Genomic DNA, 21,758 nt, shown 5'->3' on the forward strand with positions numbered 1-21,758 from the left:
TATAGATACAGTGGTGCCCCGCTAGAGGAAAATAATTCGTTCTGCAAATATTTTCGTCTAGCGGTTTTTTCGTCTAGCGAAGCACCAATGCAAACCGCGGTTTTTGCTAGACGAAAAAAAAATTTCGTCTTGCGAGGCAGCCCCATAGACAAATTCATCTTGCGGGGCAGCCTTCCGCTAGACGAATGCCTTCGTCTAGCGAGGCATTCGTCTAGCGGGGGCACCACTGTATACAATAGTGCTTTTAAAAAATACACAGGGAAAAGGATTACCTATTTTTTGCTCCATAAGACGCACTTTTTTCCTCCTAAAAAGTAAGGGGGAATACCTGTGCGTCTTATGGAGCGAATGGTGGTCCCTGGAGCTGAATTGCCCAGGGGCCAAAAGCAGATTGTGCTTTTTATTTTACAAAGAGAAAAGGGAGTGTTGAAAGGACCCGCTCAGCAGCTGATCAGCAAGAGATCGGGAGAGAGAGATAAGAGTCCCCGGCTCCCTTTCAGCCCCGCCCTCCTTTGTTGAATGTGCTGCAGAGGGAGGTTGTTTGTTTCCCCAGGACATGTGACTGGCTGATTAGATTATCTGTCTGGAAACAGTAGAAATGGCTCCCTTTCCTCAAGATTTTTCAGAAATGTGAGTTAAACCCCATAAAAATGGGGCTTTTCCTCTTTGCTTTTCCCCCTTTGCAAAAGGAGCTTTGCTTTTCCCCCTTTGCAAAAAAAGCTGCAAAACCTTTAGCTGATCCCCAAAAATAAAAATAAAAACCCCAAACCCCAGGGCTTTTCCCTTTGCAAAAAAAGCTGCAAAACTTTTAGCTGATTCTCAAAAAAGGCCTTTTGCCTTTGCAAAAACAGCAGCAAAACCTTTAGCTGATCCTCCAAAAAAAAACCCCAAACCCCAAGGCTTTTCCCTTTGCAAAAAAGCTGCAAAACCTTTAGCTGATCCTCAAAAACAAAACAAAAAACAAAACAAAACAGGGCTTTTAGAGGAGGAAAACCAGAAAAATATTTTTTCCCTTGTTTCCTCCTCTAAAAATGAGGTGCGCCCTATGGTCCGGAGCGTCCTATGGAGCGAAAAATACGGTATTTTAAGTATTTACATTTAAATAATGGTGAGCGATTGTGAATATGCTGACCGAGGCCCCCTTTGGAATCGGAGGCCCGGGCCAAGTGGCCCATATGACCCCCCCCCTGTGTTTGGGCCTGATCGTGTTTGATGTAGGTCTTTTAGAATAAGGTAGCATCCATGGTAATATAAAGTCAGAAGTCAGAAGCCAGGACAGGGCCCTGTTTCGGGGTCTTTACCTTCATCAGCTGGAAGGATTAAACATTATATGAAAAAGCATATATATATATACTAGTTACATCGTTCTCAAAGTGGGCAGTTAACCACCCTGGGTTGTGGTGATGGGATTACACAGTGGGTCCAAAGAGACAAGTGGGGGGTGGCATTGGAGGTGTAAATGACTATCAGACTTTGAAAAGCTGGTATCACTGGATTGAGTCCATCAAATTTGTTTAATCAGTTGAACTAAATATTTTTAATTGGATGTGAAATTAATTGTTACCGTTTTGAATTTTGTTTTGTTATTATCTTCCTTAGTGGGCGGTGAAAACCACTATTCTGAATACAGTGGTGCCCCGCTAGACGAAAGATTCGCTAGACGAAGGCATTCGTCTAGCGGAAGGCTGCCCTGCAAGACGGGGAAATTTTTTTTTTTCGTCTAGCGAAAACCACTATTTGCATTGGTGCTTCGCTAGACGAAAAAATCGCTAGACGAAAATACTCGCAGAACGAATTATTTTCGTCTAGCAAGGCACCACTGTAATACTTTTTATAGATTAGAAGGCACTGGGGATGAGTTTATGGAACCAAGGGAGTTGTGGACCGAAAAGGTTTGGGAACCACTGATCGAATGTTTATTTCTTATCTGCTAACTCCAGGGTGTGAGCATGTTGTATATGCTCTTGAGCGCACTGGGATTTAAAACCAAAACAGCACCTTTTCCTTTAACGCCCTCAGTCGGGGAATACCTTTTACAGCAACAATCGCTGGGTGAGCAGGACTTTTGATCGTGGAATGGCTTCCTGGTGTCCCAAGAAGTTCATAAACCACCTCATATGTTGCTGACTCATGCCAAAGCAGGGAAACCAATGATCTTTCTGATCACATCCCTGATTTCTTTGTTTCTCAGAGTATAGATGATGGGGTTGAAGAGAGGGATAAAAAAGGCATAGATGACTGCAACAATCTTGTCATAATGTCCCGATCCCATCCATGTCAAGTGCATGTACATGAAGCCAGTAGTTCCAAAAAAAGTAAGGACCACAATGAGGTGGGAGGCACAGGTGTAAAAAGCCTTCTGGCGACCCTCTGAGCTATTGATCTTAACAATGACCTTCAGTATCTTCATGTATGAGAGGAGGATAAGAAAGATGAGGGCCAGGATGGCGATGGTGTGGAGGGCGAAATCCAACATGATGCTGGTCGATATGTCTGTGCAAGCAAGACTGATCACCTGGGGGAAGTCACAGAATATATGATCTATATGACTAGGCCCACAGAAGGGCAACCTGGAAGTCAGAACAATCTCTGGCAAAGGACATGCAAAACCACACAAACAGCATCCCAGCACGAGCTGAATGCAAAGTTTGGGCGTCATCTTGGTCATATAGTTTAACGGGGCACAGATGGCTAAGTACCGGTCGTAAGCCATCACTGCGAGCAAGCAGGCCTCTGAGATCCCCACGCTGTGGAAGAAATAGATTTGCAGAAGACAGCTGCTGAAGGAAATGGACTTCTTGCTCCTCAGAAGGTCCACCAGCACCCTGGGCATGGTAACGGTGGTATAGAATACCTCCAAGGTGGCCAGCACAGCAATGAAGAAATACATGGGGACGTGAAGGCGAGGAGTGGCAGAGATGAGGCTGAAGGTGAGAGCATTGGCACTGAGGATAAGCAGGTAGATCACTAAGAAGATGGCAAAGAGGAGTATGCCATAGTCGCCCAAGTTGAGGAACCCATCAAGCTCAAACTCAGACACAGATGTGCCATTGATAGATTCTACCTGTGTCATAGGTAGGCTAATCTAGAATAGAAAATAAAATCTATGAAGATGGGAGGCTGGCGAATGGAAGGTCATGGAGTTCATGTATGCATCAGACTTTCACTGCATTTCCCTGTAAACTGAAAGATACCACTCCCCAAAGCTTGCAAGGATCATTATTACCACACATGTATACCACAAATAGTATAGTACAGGTCAATCTTTTTAACAAAAGGTCCAGAAATTTTATTTGGATCTGTGTGTCAGTTACATAAAACCCAGTACTTCCATTCTCAGATATGATTGGAAAAAACAGTGGGTTGGGGGTGGGAGGGGAAGAGGAACATTTCTTTTACTTGGCGCTTTCCGGGTCATGTGTCCAGAAGGACTAAACCACTTCTGGCGCAACAGGATACTGTGACGGAAACCACAGTACATGGAAACGCTGTTTACCTTCCCGCCACAGTGGTACCTATTTATCTACTTGCACTGGCATGCTTTCAAACTGCTAGGTTGGCAGGAGCAGGGACCGAGCAACGGGAACTCACCCCATCGCAGGGGTTCAAACCGCCGACCTGATCGGCAAGCCCTAGGCTCTGTGGTTTAAACCACAGCACCACCTGTGTCCTAGCATTAGAAGCGATGGTTAATAAAGGCTGTGCACTGCTGTGCTCCCTCCCTGCTGAAAGCGATGGGCACAGTCACTGAAGGCAAGCGTAATGCACAAGCCTAGGATGGGGTGCCTCACTGTGCAGGTGGCCAGCTCCCACCAATCGCAAGAGACAGGAAAGTAGATATTGCCCATGGTACCTGGGACTGAAATGGGTTCATCTCTTTTCTTCAAAAGAGAGCTGTGTGTTTACTCTGCTTTCAATGCCAGGACTATATAGCATCTGAGAAGTGATGACAGTGCCTCTGAGTGTATACAGCTTGTCTTTCTTTCCACCTCTAACAAACCACAGCCTGTTCTCAAACATTGAAGATTAAGAAGCAGAGACTGGAGGCCAGATGAATTATTTCCTCAATGCTTTCAGAAGATGAAATAATAATGATGATGATGATGATGATGTCTCACCTATGAATTGCATCTCATGAGGCATCCCAAAGTGATATACAATAGAATAAAAATATATAAAATATTGTGTGTGTGGATAGATAGATAGATAGATAGATAGATGATAGATAGATAGATAAGATAGATATTTAAAACAGCAACAGGACATACATAAAATCAATTTCATCCAATACAGATACCAACAGGGACAGATACCTTAATTTAGAAGACCTGTTGAAAGAAGAACATCTTTGGCAGGTGTCGAGAAAACAAACAGTGATGGAGCCTCTCTGATGTTTAATGGGAGTTCCAAATAGTAGATGCTCCAATGGCAAAGGCTCAATTCTGATAATGCACAGAATGATCAGACAGTATCTGCAAGGTGCCCTCTCCTGCAGAATGCAGTGATTTTGGTTCGGCGTGTAGAGAAGTGAGACAGTCTTTAAGGTGTACCAATCCCCTCATCCACAATGGGAAAATATACTGTAATTCATTTCCAAGACCCCCGTGGACATCCCTTGTTTACTGTTACTCAGACTATAGTTTTCAGAACAAAACCTTTCCCCCAGGAAATCAACTTACCCTGCTGAGTATAAATATAAATATCTCCTAAAATCCAACTATACCTGGAGGACTTTTTACTGCAAGAAATAGGATCCAAAAACTCTGGAGGCACCAAACATTAGGCTGACTCTTTTTCACACACCACAGGATCCTCCAGGCTAGAATTCACACAACACACTCATCGGGGAGTAGTAATTCCCACTGAGTTTATTTGTGGGTAAATGCGCTGACGCACCTGTAGTCTCTCCCATATTGGTCTCTACAGCCACAGCTGGTGCTGTGACTCTCCAGTGGTTTAACTTTATCCTGGAAGGCACACTATTCAATTGTCTCCCAAGATGCCAACACAAAAATCCACTTAGGAGTGGGCTGCAAATCACTTGAAAGGGAAGGAATGCCTCTCATCCAAAAAAGTTTGCTCTTATAATTAATAAGGGAGATTTTAAAATCGTTAATTTGGGTAGTTGTCATGCACCTTACTTGAAGGAAATGTTTTTTTAAAAAGCAAAGAAAGCAGGAAACAAATGAATAATCAAAACAAATACCCAAAAAGAATAATATAAGCTAATTTTTCCTACCCCAACCCTTCCAATCAACTTAAGTCTGGGTGTTAAAAGCGATCCTCCTTTAACACACACACACACACACACTATGTAATTTTCATAATTTTCAGAACTTCAAGCTTACACCTTACTAAGCATTGTGGATGGATTTTCCATAATTAGCCTGCTTCTTTTGAATACCCACAGCAAAGACTCCACACTTCCCTGGCCTTTTCGACTAGCATTGCTGTAATCCAAAAATATATCCTGATGTTGATAATCAGAGACCCTTGTTTGGAGCTTCCAAGAGAGGGAATAGGAAACTGTTGCCCCCCCCCAATAGGGCCAACTAGTCCTTATCATACAGCCAATCCAACAGCCTTGAACTCATCCCACATTGCCATTCCTTCAACCAGTCCTGTTTCCTGCAAGGAATCATAGAATCATAGAGTTGGAAGAGACCACAAGGGCCATCCAGTCCAACCCCCTGCCAATTGAGGACTTGATGCTCAATTGAGTACCATAAGGGAGAACAGAAATGCCTTGTTTCAAAACCCCCACTGGCTACCGGTCTGTTTCCAGGCGCCATTCAAAGCTTTGGTTATGACCTACAAAACCCTATACAGCTTGAGTTCAGGCTATCTGAATGACCGTCTCTCTCTATATGATTCTGCTCAGCTTTGAGATATTCAAGGGAAGCCTTTCTCTCAGTCCCATCTCACTCACAGGCACGTTTGGTGAAGATAAGAGAGGGCCTTCTTGGTGGCTGCTCCAATTGTGGAACTACATTCCAAGGGAGACTAGGCTGGCCCTACTCAGCTTTCCTGTCACCAGCAAGCAAACTTTTTTTTTTCTTCCGACAAGCCTTTTTCTTTGGCCACTAACTGGCTTCCTCAAACACGGCCCTCAAGATGTTTTTGGCCTGCAAATGCCATGATCCTTAGCTAGGAGGACCAGTGGTCAGGGACGATGGGAATTGTAGTCTCAAAAACATCTGGAGGGCCGAGTTTGAGGGAGCCTGTTCTTTGGCCACTAACTGGCTGTCGTGGCGGGCTGGGTGTTGTTGTTGTTTGCGTGTGTTTTAAAATGATTTTCAGAGATTCTCTGTTGTGGGGATAACCAGCTTCTGGGATAACCAGTAATCCTGGAGAGCCTGCTCCCACTGGTTATGATGGGTCCACTGGTTATGAGGTTATCCTGAAGGTTGTGAGATGTTTTCTGGAGTTCCGAAGGTTGTTACGAAGGTTCCGAAGAGGAAAGGATAGGCAGCGAAAAGAATAGCAAAAGGTGCGGCCAAAAGAAGGAAAGAGGCCAAAATAAAAAATAAGAAATAAGAGACTGCAGTCAATGGTTGGGGTGCGCTCTCCCAACTACTCTCTGTGCGTTGGTTTCTCTTTCGTTTCTCTCTGTGCTTGTCTCGCGTTCTCTCTCTTGTGTTTCCGAGCGCACTCTACTACACCGCTAAGAGAGAGCAGGGGCCATTTATTAACAAACTGAACAGCGTCACAGCATAGGCATAAACCAATCATAACATTGCATTTGTCAGTGTTTCCGGGCGGGAAACAAGCTTTCGGCCGTTACCGAGAAGCTTCCTGGCGCGCTTTCTAGCAAGCGCGGAGGGATCCAGGCAGCAGTCACCAGCCGGATCTCATTTCTTCCGTGCATTAGCGCGGAAGGTTTTTGTGAAGCGGCAAAGCGCGGGAAGTCCCAAAAACGTATTCCCACACTCTGTGCTGCATTCATCATAGCAACTAACAAAACTGATACATTATTTGTAATAATAAATAAATATAAGCCAATCATTAAAAACATTTTATATTTATAATTTAATATCTCTTATTTGCTAGTCACTGTAATAAAAACAGGGTTTTAGTGATTTGGTATCTTATTACATTCCACAGAAAACTTGTCTGAAATGCTGTATGATGCTCTAAAACCTGTCTATTTGTACATACAGTACTTGTGAGGAATATCTTGATTAAAATAAAATTGGGGGGGGGGGAATAAACTGAAAGTTAACTTTCCTAAATATTTCTGTTGTTTTCTGTTCACCTGAAGCAACCTAACAGACAAGTAAATGGTGCAGCAAGATAAAAAAACAAACAAAAAAAACAGGTAGGCTACCCGTCTAGGTGGACTAGGGTGTCCTGACACCGCTAAAGACCTTCTGGGGGTTTTCACTTTGTTTCCCCATTTAAAGAAGGTTTGGTTCAGAAGAAGCAGGGAATGGGATCTGCATTGCAAAAATAAAAAATAACAAATCGCTGGCCTAGATCGTGTTTACATCTCTTGATGAGATTAGCTCGGCAAGCGGTTCAAAAGATCTCAATCCAATTTGGGTACGAGGGTGACCGAAAAAGAAAAAGGAACCCCGGCAGGAAGCAACCCTAAGCAAGGGAGCATGGGGAGGAATCCCCACCCCACGCCTTCATTGAGCAAAGCACGCAGATCGCAAAGCGGCGCCTTTCGGGAGAAGGAGGAGGGATCGCGCTTGCGCACTTCCCTCGGAAACCAGGTAAGGAAGGAGGGGAATCCCTGGATCTCCTAGAACCCGCGAATCCTTCGGCGGGATTAGGCGAAGGCGAGCCTTGGTTAGAGAAGTGCCCAAATTTGAAAGGTCCTCCGGAAGACCCGCCCTTCGCCGCGGCACTCTGGGGCGTTGAGCGGGATCCGCTGTGATGCATCTTTTTTTGTTGTTGTTGTTGGTTGTCGCCATCCCGTTTTTCGAGCTGGGGCGGGGTAAAGGGGTGCGTGCTTTCCAAAAGAGAAATAGATCCAAATATTGGGGGATGAGAGAAGAGGGGAGGGGGCGTGCCGGATCCTTACCCAATGCATTAAAAAAAACAAAAACTTTTGCAAGCGTTTGTGTGTGCGGAAAAATGCTCCCTTGTTGGAGCAGCAACAGCGATGGCAGACGCAGGCGGAAGAGCAATGCAGATTTGGAGGAGGAGGAAGGGAGGTGTGTGGGGGGGGGGTGTCCAGGACTCCAGGCAGCTCCCTCCCTCCCTCCAAGCCTAACAGTGAGTGTGTGGTGGGGAGGGGGGGATCTGATCTCGATCTCTTTCTCCCGCCCCCCCTTCCAATTCATTAGGATGGAGGAGAGTGGGAAGGTCAAGCCCCGGTTGCCACTGAACTGGGAATAAAGTTGCCGCGCAGCAGCAGAAAAGGGCGCCTGGTCCGCCGGAGCAGCGCTGATCCAAAGAGCCAAAATCCTGTGTTTTTGTATTTTTCTTATTTCCCCCCACACACACCCCCCACACACACACAAATGGGCGTGGCCAGGATTTATTTAAGATGGGGTGGGCAGGGTTTATGTTGGGCGGGGGGGGGGGGCGGCGCGGAACCAAGTTATCTGCGATGCAATTGGTCAGTTAGTTGAGCACTTTTATTTATTTACTTGATTTAGGGGGGAGCAGCTGACACACACACCCCACCACCTCGCCCATGCACACAAACACAGTACTGGAACTTGGTATTGCTTCTGGATCACAGGACAGCAGAGGCGGAGGAGTCCCTCTCTTGGGACAGGATCACCTTTCCCCTGGCAGCTCTTTAAACGGCCTAAGTTCCTGCCAGCGCTGAGGGAGATTGTAGCCTACCCACCTCCTGCCTTGACACACTCCTGGAGAGATAGGAAGGGGAAGTGTCCCGCTTCCTGTTCGTTGCTCCATCCCCTGTTCCCTATATGTGGTAACTGAGCCAAAAAGCAGGCATAGCAGAAATAAATCACGCGATCTTCCTCTTCCTGCTTCTTATAATAACCAACTCGCTGACTCCCATTTCCTCTGTTGTTTGCCCGTGCCTGTATTTAGGTGCCTCCAGACTCTTTGTGTGTCACAGGAGGGATTCCTGCGTAAATTTAGGTACGCTGTCGTCCTGGTGCAAGAAACACCGCTTAAAAATGAATCTTCTGCGGTTAGGGACCTGACAGTGTAATGCACTGAGAAGTGTGGGATGAGCAAATGATGAATGGGAAGGCATGTAAACACACCAGGAGTAAATCAGGATGAATGCTCTTTGTTGTGTGTAAGTGCCCCATAAGTAAATCCAAAGGAAAGCACAGTAAATAGTTAACCGCAGGGTAAAGCAAATCAGGAGGGATGCTCAAGAAATCAGTTGTCCGCAGGAACCATTAGACTGTAAGCCCCTTCTGCAAATGCAGCTAACTTGATGTTGCTAGGCTATGGGTCTCATCACTCCCAGCCAGCATGCCCAGTGGTCAGGGGTTATGGGAGCCCAACAACATCTGGAGGAGACAGTGCTACACAAGGGCTCATTCTCCTTGTCATCAGTGTGTAGAAGGCGTCGGTCTGGTTCACACATAACACTAAACCTTGATTTGTGGAACTGTGGTTTATTACATGATGGTGTGGCATTAAATGTGAACCATGTCCTATGGCTTAACTATGGTTTCTTCATTGCCATCAAACCACCATCTGAAGCCACAGCTTGTTGGCTTATAAATCTTGGCTTGTTTTAATTATGACTTGATAATTGTTTTGTTTTTGTTTTGTTTGTTTGTAATTCAAAAATGTAAACAAGGAATAGCATTTTTATTTTTATTTTAAGAAAGCAAAGGGATGGGGCAAGAGTAGCTGGAAAATAAACCAAACTGTGGAGAAGCAAACTGTGGTTTGTGAAACAAACCGTGGCTTAGCATAAAGACAGACCAGTGTGCTCCTTTATAATGTGTGTTTGCTAACATTTTACCATATGCTTTCCATACCAGTGGGCACAGTAGGATGAGAAATAGCCAGGTTTCACCTTGATATACCATTGCCCACATAATTTGTTTGTTTTACAGCAGAAGTGTGCAATTCTTAGACTCACAGAATTGTAGAGTTGGGTCATCTAGGACTCAGCTACATTAGTAAAAAAAAAAAAAAACCTGCGCTTTGAATGCGTTATAAACATGCAATATTATAGATGGCGCTGGAGAGCAAAAAATCTTCACGATTTTCCATCGCGGGTTCCCCCCCCTTTAGTTATAATGATTTGATCTCTGACTTATTTATAGCAGGGTTTCCCCCTCTTTGTGTAGATCCACCCCTATTCTAACCCTCTGCAATGCAGGAATCTCAACTGAAGCATCCATGACAGAAGGTCACCCAACCTCTGCTCAAAAACCTCCTTCGTTCAGCGTTGCACCTGCGACTTCCAACACCGTTCCACTCCTTGCGCAGCATGGAACCTCATGTGTTGCTCCAGCTGCTGAAGTTACACCTTGAGGTATTGGTTGCTGTGCTCCACTCAGCAATCAGCCGATGTAACGCCTATCTTATGAGTATCAGAAGGCGGCAGAGGAGGAGAGTGCTGATAGGGCGGGCGATTCAGAACCACATCTTGAGGACTAGGCGCATCGTTCAAAGGAGGAGGAGCTGCAGACATATGGTTCCTATCGTCACCTTGTTGGAAAGCGGGCCGAAATTGCGGCGCTGGTGGGTCTGCCCCACCAAGCAGCATTGGTGGGAGCGTTCCATGCTGGGGACCCGGGACGATGGAACGTGGATCGAGAGCTTCCAGATGAGCCGAGGGACGCTCTTCGAAATTGCGGACGTGCTCCGACCCCAGCTCCAGAGGCAGAGAACTATCATGCGGGAAGCCATCCCCGTCGAGAAGCGGGTCGCTATCGCTGTGTGGTGGCTTTCTAATCTGAAGTGCTACCGCGAAGTTGCAGCGCAGTTTGGAGTCGGGAGGTCGACGGTGGGAGAGATCGTTCTGGAGGTGTGCTTTGCCATCAAGCACCTCCTCGTCCAGAAGACAATCTATTTGGGCGACTACTGGAAGGTAAAAGGTTTTTTTTTTTAATGTTAAAAAAAAAAAAAGTTGCTGCAGTTGCTCAGGTTCAAACTAACACCGCTGTGCCACACGGCTGCATTGTCTGGAGGGTGTGTGAGTGTGTTGAGTTGCAAAGGAAAAAATAGCTATCGATAATATATGTGTCTGTGTGTGTGTAATTTTTCTGTTTTACAATTTCAAATACTCATTTTACATCCTTAAGATATCAACTACTTCCCTTTTTCCCTTTCCATGCTTCATTTTACATATCTTAAATAGCTGCATACTTTTACAAAAAACTTTACCAATCGGTATTCCATTATTGCATCCATCAAAACTTATTTACACTGTGGAATTTATCTTAATGCTCCCAGCGTTTTCAGCTATACACTATTATTTTCCATATATTCAATAAACGTTTTCCAGTCTTCTTTAAACGTATGTTTATAGTTATAGGTAAAAAGTTGGACAGATGGCAAGAGTAATATCAATAGTGTATTGCTATTGATTTTATTCTTGCCATCTGTCCAACTTCTTACCTATAACTATATGGGGCAATTGCCATTGTATCTGTGGGCACTTATGGAGTAGTCACTGTAGCAAAATATTGCTTTCTTTGACATTTTCATCCCACCTTCCCGGATATAAAATCTTCCATGGCAGCTTACTATTATTATTATCATCATCATCATCATCATCATCCCACCTTTTCCTCAGACTGGGACTCAAGGCAGCTTACAGATAATATGGCTCTCTGCTTGAACATATGTTCTCCAGAGCTAGCCCAATCCCCACACATTCTGGATAACCCTGAAGTTTCCCAGATCCCCGGCTGGGGACTGGGAAGGATAAATGCCCAAAGCCTGAGCCAAGGTCTCCCTACATCTGAATCTTAATAAAGTTGTGGCCAATTTTAATCCCATAGCACGTTGTCTTGTGTCATTATTCCGCTCGGGGGTCGCCTGGGGTTTGGGGCACTCCGCCTGTCCACGCAATGAGGCAGAAACTCTCATATATTTGCAGTTATAGGTAGGTAGCCGTGTTGGTCTGCCATAGTAAAAAAAAAAAAATCCTTCCAGTAGCACCTTAGAGACCAACTAAGTTTGTTCTTGGTATGAGCTTTCGTGTGCATGCACACTTCTTCAGATACATTCTTCTTCAGATATGTTTGCATTGTAGTTTATATGGAATGTACCTGTTTCCTGAACAGTGTTTTTTTCTGTTTTGCACTTGCAACACAAAATTAGTAAAAAAAGTACTTACACAGCACAAAAAAGAACACAGCTTACTACTATGCCACATTACTGTGACTTTTTTTGGACGTGGTGGGTGTGCTGTGTGGACATTCATTTTTTTTTTTTGGTGGAATTGTTGGCAGAACCACAAAACTACCGTTTTTAAAATTAACTACTTCTTTGTTGCTGCTTACAGATCATGGATGGTTTCAGGAAGATGGGATTCCCTCACTGCGTTGGCGCGATGGACTTGACGCACCTCTCCATAATAGCCGCGACGGGTCCGGGAGACGAGTGCAACAAGCCAAAGAATTTCTGTTCCATTCTGCTTCAAGGGACAACCGACCACACCGGCCGTTTTACGAACATTGAAGTGGGATGGAGCGGGAAGAAACACGACGACGTGCAGATCTTCCGCAAATCTGCGCTGTGCCAGGCTATGGACGAGGGCACCTTTGTCCCGGGGAACCCAACTATCAACATGCAGGGTGTGGAGATCCCACCTCTAATACTCGCCCATAGCACCTACCCTATGCGGAAGTGGCTCATGAAGCCCTATGGAGGCCCCTTGGACCAGAGGAAGGCCATCTACAATAGGACTTTCAACCACTGCCACAGCGTGGTCCAGCAGGCCTTTGGCAGGCTCAAGGCAAGGTGGCGTTGCCTCACGGCGAGGCTGCCGGTGGCAGAGGAGAACGTCTTGGCGGTGGTCACCGCGTGTGTCGTGCTGCACAATATTTGCGAGACCAAGGGGCACGCCGTTCCCGAAGGCGTGGACATCTCTGAGCACGTACTCTTGGCAGCGTATAACGAGGACTGCCATTCTTACGAAACCAGCAGCGAGTCAGGAGGCGAGGAGGTGCGCAATGCGATCTCACGTTACCTGGCAGCAAATACTGAATGCTGAGATCTGGACTCTGCATTTTGGTGTGTTTTGGCATCTATTTTGTAAATATAATTGCCTTGGTTACGCTGACACATTTCATTTGTGTGTATGCCATCTACACTCGTTGAGTTAATGAAGCCAGATCCCCTTCCCTTCATTCCTAAAATTCCATATTTTCCCTGTATTTTTTTTCTTTAAAAAAAATATTACAGTTCACACCATTTGCACAAGTTGAATTAGCATGTTGCTGCCATAAAGATGAATGTTAAGCCTGCTTCGCCCCCACCCCAAACTCATAATACTACCTCCCCACAAGAGCAAGACATCTGCGGCCAGATGTACAAACAACAGCTTCCCTGTGAAAAAATAACAGACAAGTTAATGAAGGCATTGAAACACACTGCCCCTTCCTCTCTAGGGAAGGGCTCTGATTAAGCCATCTCCTCTGACCCCTTACCACCATGGTGACTGAAACACAACTAGCCAGAGGAAGGAGAGGAGTTGCTTTAATTCCCCACACCAATTCACAGTTTTTAAAGGCAGAATTTAGCCCTCTTTAGGTGTTAATGGTCCATGGAATGACTCACTAAGGATAGCTCTGTGAGCGTAATGGTAGTGTGGGGGTTGGAACTCGGGTTTCTCTGGTCCAAGTACAACACACTGGCAAGCCATGCATTTGTTTTCCATTTAATCAAGCAATCTAAAGACTTGAGGGGGGAAAGGCAGGTTCTTGAATTCCAAGGTTGGGTATGTGAAGGGCGAGACAACCCAAGTAGGTGTTTTGGTTTGGGAACTTTGCCTTGGAAGCAGAACATGTTGAGTGTGTTCCATTTGTAAATGGAGTCCCCCGCTGCTATGGGAAAGCACGCCTTGGTTTAAGAACGCTTTGGTTTAAGAATGGACTTCCGGAACAGATTGAGTTCCTAAACCAAGGTACCACTGTATGTGGAAGCAGCTGCCTCCTTGGAGGAAGTTCCATTACTAGGGAGCTATATAACCAAGAAGGTTCTGCAGATAAGGTCATTGAGGCCACCCTTCCCTGCTGCCAGGGATAAGTAGCTACAGGTAACATGTAAACCCCATCTTGCATGCAGCCAGTTATCAAGGCCAATTAATCTTCCACCAATGTCCTCCAACCACACACTACTTAAGTCTTCTTTTTGTTGGGCTCTATTCACATCTAACTTGTCACTAAGGACAGTGTTCAATGTAAAAGGATGGTTTGGGAGGAAGTGGGATGACTTTGGGGTGGGTGTGGGTGTGGGTGGCAAGGTTAGGTTACATCCACCTGAAAAGAAACCTCTTCCTGAAGAGAATTAGGATGGCATTCCACCCTTATCCCAAACCAAGCACCAATTCCCAGCCCTATATAGGGAAGCCTTTTAATGTGTAATGTTTTATTATGTTTTTATATGTGTTGGAAGCCACACAGAGTGGCTGGGGAGACCCAGTCAGATGGGCAGGGTACAGATAATAAAATTACTATTATTACAATACACACATTGGCATATGGCATCTTGGAGTCCTGGAGTCCAGCAGTGACAAAGACAGCAGCTAGGAAAGAAGGCTGAGTTCCCAACTGATACTGATAAGACGTTCCTGGTTTTCATCAATGTTCTCCTATTTTTGTTGGAGAAATGTTGGAGGGTATGTAATGTTGATGATGGAAGAGACCATTGAACCTGAAGGCTGGTAGACAGGAGTTCCATGAACCACAACCGCACAAGAATATCCTTACTGGATCATGCCAGTGGCCCATCTAGTTGTTTGTTCTGAAGTTGGAGCCCCTGTGTGTGTGTCAACAGCAAACATGTACTGTACTGTATAGTTGTCTCCAAAATCAGAAAATTTGGCTAATAGTTGGTGCTAGAAAGAGGACGGCGTCTTGGGGTGCAGCAAACGCCTCACGGCATCCTTCACTTCTTTGTTCCTCAGGCAATATATGATAGGATTGAGCATTGGCGTCACAACGTTGTAGAGCACAGTTGCCAAGGTGTCAAAATATACAGAACGGCTGGCGCTGGGCTTGTTATAATTGAACATGCAGGTGACATAGAATAAGGTGACCACTGTGAGGTGTGAAGTGCAGGTGGAGAACGCCTTGCGGCGGCCTCGGTTGGTACGAATCCTCAAGATGGCCGCCACAATGCGGACGTAGGAAACCACAATGCAAAGGAAAGGACTGACGCCGAGCAGCAGGGTGACTGCCAGCAAGGTGATTTGGTTGGGGAATGTGTCCGCGCAAGACAGCTTGAGTAGCTGGGGGACGTCGCAGAACAAATGGTCCAGGTTGTGAGAGGCACAGAAGGGCAGGAGAGCGGTCATGGCCGTGTGCAGGACTGAATTGAGGAAGCCGCAGGCCCAGGAGGCTGCCACCAGCTGGGTACACAGCTTCCTGTTCATGAAGACGGTGTACGTAAGTGGGTGGCAGATGGCGACGTATCGGTCATACGCCATCACGGCCAGGAGGAGGCACTCGACCCCCACAAAAGTCACCAAGAAGTAAAGCTGGGCCAGGCAGCCTTGGGTGGAGATGGTCTTTGTCTCTGTCAACAGATTCTTAAGCATGTGGGGCAGAGTGGCGGAGGAGTAGCAGATGTCCAGGAACGACAGGTGCTGGATGAAATAGTACATGGGCGTACGGAGGCCAGAATCCAGCCATGCGGTCACCAGGATAAGAGCATTGCCCAGTAAGGTGGTGATATACATGGTCAGAAACAGGAGGAAGAACAGGGCTTGGGGCTCCGGGAAGCTGGAGAAGCCCAGGAACACAAATGCTGTTGTTGCGGTTTGGTTTCCCATCTGCCTCACCTCCTGTTCCTGAAATGTGGGAGAGATTTAGGAGACCAAACAGAGGGACCACACCCATAACTGAAAATCATGCTTATTGCCAGCACACACAACATGGTTGTATTTATTTCATCTGTGATCTCCCAAGCACACCATGAGTTACGGCAAGAGGTGGGATAGCTCAAGGGGTAGAGCATGAGATTCTTAATCTCTGGGTCTTGGGTTCGAGCCCCACCTTGGGCAAAAAAAATCCTGTATTGCAGGGAGTCGGACTAGATGACCCACATGGTCCCTTCTAACTCTACAATTCTGATTCTATGTAATCTGCCCTTTCCTCCCTATTTGTCTCCTGATCTATATGATACCCGATTATTCATTTCTGTCTCTCCCTTGCACCCTCAGCATCAGTTTCTTTCTTTCCCCCTTTTACTTCTTTTGCAACTTGTGATTCAAGCCCAGCCTATGTCCACTAGATGCCCTGAAGATGTTGCTGGACAGCTCCCACCATCCATGCTGGCTGGGTCTGATGGGAGTTGGAGTCACATGACATCTGTAGATGTGGGGCAAGCCTGGTTGAGGCAAGTTGCTCTGCCATCTCTACCAGTTGGTTAGTGACTTCCTCTTCTCCTTCCTAAACCTCCCTTCAACTCCCATTGCCTCACCAATGTGCATCACAGCAGAGATTTCTCATCCTTTGCTTCCTCTGTTAGCTTTGCAGTCTCAGCTTCATTTCATACATCTGCTCTATTTACAAAGCTGCATGAATCCCACAGTGCAGGGCTAGGAAAGCAATGTGGTGCCCTCCTGACATTTCTAGACTACCAACGCCCATCGGCGTCAGCCAACATGGGCAGCGGTCAGGAATGGTGGGAGTTCTAGTCCAGAAGCATCTGGATAGCCGTGTTGGCTGTTTCGGGTGTAGAATGCTATGAGAAAGTAGATCCTGCCCCTGTAAATACAGGTATTTCTGTAATAATGTAACTGAAATTGGATTAACATAACACAACTCTCTTAGATGCAGGATGTGTCATATTGGACACCTGGGACCTTGGCTCAAATATTTGTTTGACTATGAAACTCAGTAACAGTGACTGTAGGCAATCTTTCTCAGCCTAAGCTGCCTCAAAGGGTTGTTCTGAGAGGAACTGGGATAGCCCAGTCTTATCCACAGCCATTTAAAAAAATAAAAGCATTTCCTGTAGTGAGTAAGCATTGCTTCAGGTGGGGAAATGCTTGCAAACTGGATGTGAATGAGCTCCATTCCCCACCCACTTGATTTTTGAGTACTATCAGCGTTCATGGGTTTTTCTTTTCTTTTTTCCAAGATAGAAATGGGAGGAAAGCTGAGGAACAAGCGCTGTGAAGTCAATACATTCCACAGTGCCCTGTTTAGTCAGTGGACTCACGTCAGAGTTTTGGAAGCGGGTTATCGTTCTTAGTGGGCAAAAGTAAAGTTGCCTAAGGGCTCAAAGAGGAATATTAAAAAATTTCACACCCTTTCCCCCATCCATTTCCTCTGCTTGGTATTCATGGATGCTACAATCACAGCAAAAGCAGTGAAGACGATGCTAAACTAAGTTTGTTAGAAGACCAGTTAAGCAAAGCAATTGACAGCAAGAGAGATGCTGGCAATTACTGTTTCAGACTAATCTTCCTGTATGATTTTCAGCTGCTCTGAATTCAAGGTCACAATGGTTTTAGAGTCCGCAAACCAATTTACTGGTAGTTAAAACAGTTCTGTGTGATCTTTGCCCTGTTGACTTGCCTGGCTTCAATTGCCTTCACATTTATAGACTCAGGCTTGCCTGAAGCTGTTTTAAGTTGAGTGAGGCCAATGGCCCATGTTAGTTAAGTATTTACTCTGACAGGTACATAGGAACAGATGAATCTGCCTTCTACTGAGACTGGCCGGTGGGCCATGGAGCTCACTATTGTCACACAGACAGCAGCACTCAAGGATTCCTGGCCAGAGTTTCTCCCAGCCCTAGATCATCCTAACAACCCACAGAACATTCTAGAGTCTCACCTCAAAACACAAAAGTATGTTGCACTACACAGGTAGCCAACGTGGTGCCCTTGGGATGTGGTTAGACTGACCTCCATCCTAAGCAGTGACAACAAAATGAAGATGCAAAGCCAGAGAATGAGAACAAGAGATGAATAGCTTGGTAGACCAACAGATGGACAGGGAGCCAGGAAATAAGTTGCATTAAGGACCATAAATATATTTACCAGTGCAGAAGGGTCTCTTTTGTATTATCTTCAGTAAACACCCATTTCTCGTAATCACACCCCATGAATAAGCCCATGCATATCCTAGTTCTTTGAATACACAAAGCATTTAAAAAAATGCCCCAGTGTATTTGCTGCAGATCTGAGGAGCAAACATATCTCAATGCCTTTGGGATTGATTAACTCAAAGGAATTGGTACTCTTAGAGAATTGTTTACTTGCTATCAGAAGTTCTGCCCCCCTTGAGCATTGTGTTTCTTGATAGGACCCAGAAGACTTCAAGATCAGCCCAGTCCAGCCTCCTCTTCCAGTGAATAATAATAATAATAATAATAATAATAATAATATTTATATGCCGGCCATCTGACTAGGTTGCCCCAGCCACTCTGGGCGGCTCCCCACAAAATATTAAAAGCACAATAAAACAGACTGTACAGGATACAGACTACTGTTACATTTCTCCATGTGCAATAGAGTTTGGTTTCCGTTGAAAGGAGGGTTATTGCCATTTGTAGTATTTGCATTTATTTACAGATATACAGGATGAGCATAGGTGGAGGCACAATTTCAACACTCCAAAAGTCCATCACAGTTCACGCTCAGGATCAGATCCATTTTGAAAATCATTGCCACTGGTGTTACCCAATGAATGGCTTGAAAGCATCAGACTATTCTGCAGCATTGTGGAAGATAAACAGATGCAAAACTGATCAGCATCTGGACATAAGCTGCTTTGAGCAGCCCATATTAGACAATCTGACTCCCGTTTTGTGGGGAGAATAATAGACATAAACCTTCCATGTGGGAGAATTGGCTGGATCCCTAGATCTAAAATGCGGGGCTAAACACACGCTCCAGCAAGAGAGAGCCTACAGCCGAGTTTAAAAACACAGAATTGTGCAGCAAGTGAGTGAAGCATTAGAATAATAGTCTGCTGGACCTTTTAAATATTATTAACACAGAGAACTCCCTTGTCTTTCTCCCTTTATCTGTGTACGTGTGCTCAAGAGAGGGAAATGGTGATATTTCCCTGTCCAGTGCCCAAGGAAAAGGTTACTGGGAGAGTAGACTTATCTCCTAGGAAGAGTTTACACCAGGCATAGGCAAACTCAGCCCTCCAGATGTTTTGGGACTACAGTTCCCATCATCCCTGACCACTGGTCCTGTTAGCTAGGGATCATGGGAGTTGTAGGCCAAAAATATCTAGAGGGCCAAGTTTGCCTATGCCAGGTTTTCAGTTTTGTTCTCTCTGCTCACATGGCAAAAAGAGCTCAGAGGATAAAGGAGAGACTGACACATTTGCCGAGGCGTGCAACATTTTTATTTAAGATATTCAAAACCAAATAAGGATGGCTGCACACAAATGGTTCCACACATTTCAAAGCATGTTTTGATTTCATGTCAGGATTTCAAAATCTTGCTTCCCAGTTCCAGATCTTTAGGTTACACAGGGCAGCACATAAGCCAGGGATGCCATCTTCATTTCAACATCAGGAAACGGCATTGCATGCAAAGTTGGGGGGGAAAGGTCCTCCTGCTCACCCATAGCTCTATTCTGGACCTTTTGCTTGTGGAAGTTGGATAGCTCAGCTGGTTAGAGTGTGGTGCTGATAACGCCAAGGTTGCAGGTTTGATCCCCATATAGGACTGCTGCCTATTCCTGCATTGTAGGGGGTTGGACTAGATGATCTTCAGAGTCCCTTCCAGTTCTACATTTCTGTGATTCTGAGGGAACTGCTGAATTGAGACAATTGTGTTTCCATAACACTTACCTTTGTGATGCATTTCTAGGCACAGATTTGGGCTTTCAAGTCCATGTCCAAGCATTTATTTATCTTTGTCCCAACACTTTCCCCATGAAAACCCACTGTTTGCCACGGAATTGGGACAAATGGAAATTCGTGGAAAATCCAAATTGCTCTTTGTTCCAATTCAGCAGTAGAGGCTGGGTTTTCCTGGGGAATGTGGAGGGAGAAAAAAATGGAAAGTGCTTGGACATGGACCAGGGAAGTGCAGACCTGTGGCATAATCTTTAATGGACTATAGCCCATATCATCAGACATCTGAAAATGAAGGAATATATGAAAACCTAAGGAGAAATAAGCTAGTATTTAAAGTGCCACAGGAGTCTTTGATGTTTTTGTTGTGGCAGACTAAAACAGGTTCCCTCATGCTGTTACTACATTTCTCCAGGGCAAACATTCAAAATTCCACAACAGCTGAATTCCAAGCTCAAAGGTCAGTGCTCAACATCAGAAATGTTTGTGTTTTGTTATTTCACTATCCATAAACCTCGCTCCCCTATTTTGCAAGACTTTAGGTGACATATTATAGGTTTTTCTGAACACAAAACTAATAGTTGAAAAGATACTTGTGGGGACCAGTACAAATGTGCACCTATACAAAAATATACATCAAAAGAAAAGGCCAGCATTTCTGATATTAAAGGGACAGTGCTGGTAGGTCTCTCTTCCTCCCTGTCACTTTCCTGAAAGCTTGTTTCACATCCTTATTCCTTAAGCTATAAATCAGTGGATTCAACATGGGTGTGATGGTGCAATAGAATATGGCAATGTATTTGTCTAGATCTGAGGATGTTTTGGTCTGAGGCTGTAAGTACATTGACATGGCTGTTCCATAGAATATGGTGACCACCATGAGATGCGAACTACAGGTTGAGAAGGCCTTGGTCCTGTTCTCTGTGGATTGCATTCTCAACACGGTGGTGATAATACGGGCGTAGGTAACCAAGATGAAACCAAAAGGAAGAAGCAGAGTAAGGATGCTGCTGGCAAACATGATCAACTGGTTTCCACTAGTGTCTGAGCAGGCCAACTTGAGGATAGCCTGGACCTCACACAGAAAGTGGTCGATAACATTATGCCCACATAGAGAGGGCTGTGAGGTGATAGAAGGTACCAGGATCAGGAGGAAGGAGCTGCCCCATGAAATGGTTGCCATAGCAGAGCAAACCTTATTGCTCATGATGATATTATAGCGCAGAGGGTTGCAAACAGCCACCCAGCGGTCGTAGGACATCATTGCCAGCAGGAGGCATTCAGTTGTCCCCAAGAAGAGGGAGATGTACATTTGCGCGAAACAGCCAGAATGGGAAATGGTGGTCTTCGCTGACAGGCAATGAGCCAACATCTGGGGGATGGTGCTGGTAGTATAGCAGATGTCAAGGAAAGACAGGTTGCCAAGGAAGAAGTACATGGGGGTGTGCAGGCGGGAGTCCACCACAGCAAGCAGGAGGAGGAGACCGTTGCCCACCACAGTGATGAGGTAGATGAGGAGAAAGAGGCCAAAGAGGGCGATCTTCGTCTGAGGGTTACTAGAGAGGCCCAGCAGGATGAATTCAGTCATGGTAGTCTCATTCTCTCTTCTGCCCATGTTATCTTCTCTAAGGGCTTACCTGGGACTGAAACAGGAAAACAGATTGGAAGTAAATAGCCTCACCTGACCAAAGAGTGTTGCGCTAATTTATATTGAGGTTTACATCTTATCTTATTGCTGAAGCCTCAAGGCTGATAAGAAATAATGAGGAAAATAAGACTAAGGAAACCCCCCACAACAATATTAGAAGCAAACTAAAAACTGCAAGTATTGGGAGTTGAAGAAGTCACGGAGTGGG

The 21,758-nt window shown here is 45.4% G+C and overlaps 4 protein-coding genes across 4 annotated transcripts; 1 reads left to right on the forward strand and 3 right to left on the reverse strand.

The window, feature by feature from the left end:
• Positions 1-2,128: 2,128 nt before the first annotated feature.
• LOC117057933 (olfactory receptor 6N1-like) lies at positions 2,129-3,175 on the reverse strand. The gene has a single exon (XM_033168776.1). It carries the CDS (start codon positions 3,071-3,073, stop codon positions 2,129-2,131), a length of 945 nt encoding a protein of 314 aa, XP_033024667.1. The 5' UTR covers positions 3,074-3,175.
• A 7,076-nt stretch (positions 3,176-10,251) lies between these two features.
• On the forward strand, positions 10,252-13,223 carry LOC117058810 (protein ANTAGONIST OF LIKE HETEROCHROMATIN PROTEIN 1-like). Its single transcript, XM_033170179.1, has 2 exons — positions 10,252-10,990; positions 12,413-13,223. The coding sequence occupies exons 1-2, from the start codon at positions 10,388-10,390 to the stop codon at positions 13,121-13,123; spliced, it is 1,314 nt and encodes a 437-aa protein (XP_033026070.1). The 5' UTR covers positions 10,252-10,387; the 3' UTR covers positions 13,124-13,223.
• Positions 13,224-14,968: 1,745 nt separating this feature from the next.
• On the reverse strand, positions 14,969-15,904 carry LOC117057934 (olfactory receptor 5V1-like). Its single transcript, XM_033168777.1, has one exon. It carries the CDS (start codon positions 15,902-15,904, stop codon positions 14,969-14,971), a length of 936 nt encoding a protein of 311 aa, XP_033024668.1.
• A 4,662-nt stretch (positions 15,905-20,566) lies between these two features.
• LOC117057935 (olfactory receptor 13H1-like) lies at positions 20,567-21,526 on the reverse strand. Its single transcript, XM_033168778.1, has one exon. The coding sequence runs from the start codon at positions 21,515-21,517 to the stop codon at positions 20,567-20,569; it is 951 nt and encodes a 316-aa protein (XP_033024669.1). The 5' UTR covers positions 21,518-21,526.
• Positions 21,527-21,758: the final 232 nt, after the last annotated feature.

This window comes from Lacerta agilis, chromosome 14, assembly GCF_009819535.1.
Source record: "Lacerta agilis isolate rLacAgi1 chromosome 14, rLacAgi1.pri, whole genome shotgun sequence".
NCBI classification, from domain to species: Eukaryota; Metazoa; Chordata; class Lepidosauria; order Squamata; family Lacertidae; genus Lacerta; species Lacerta agilis.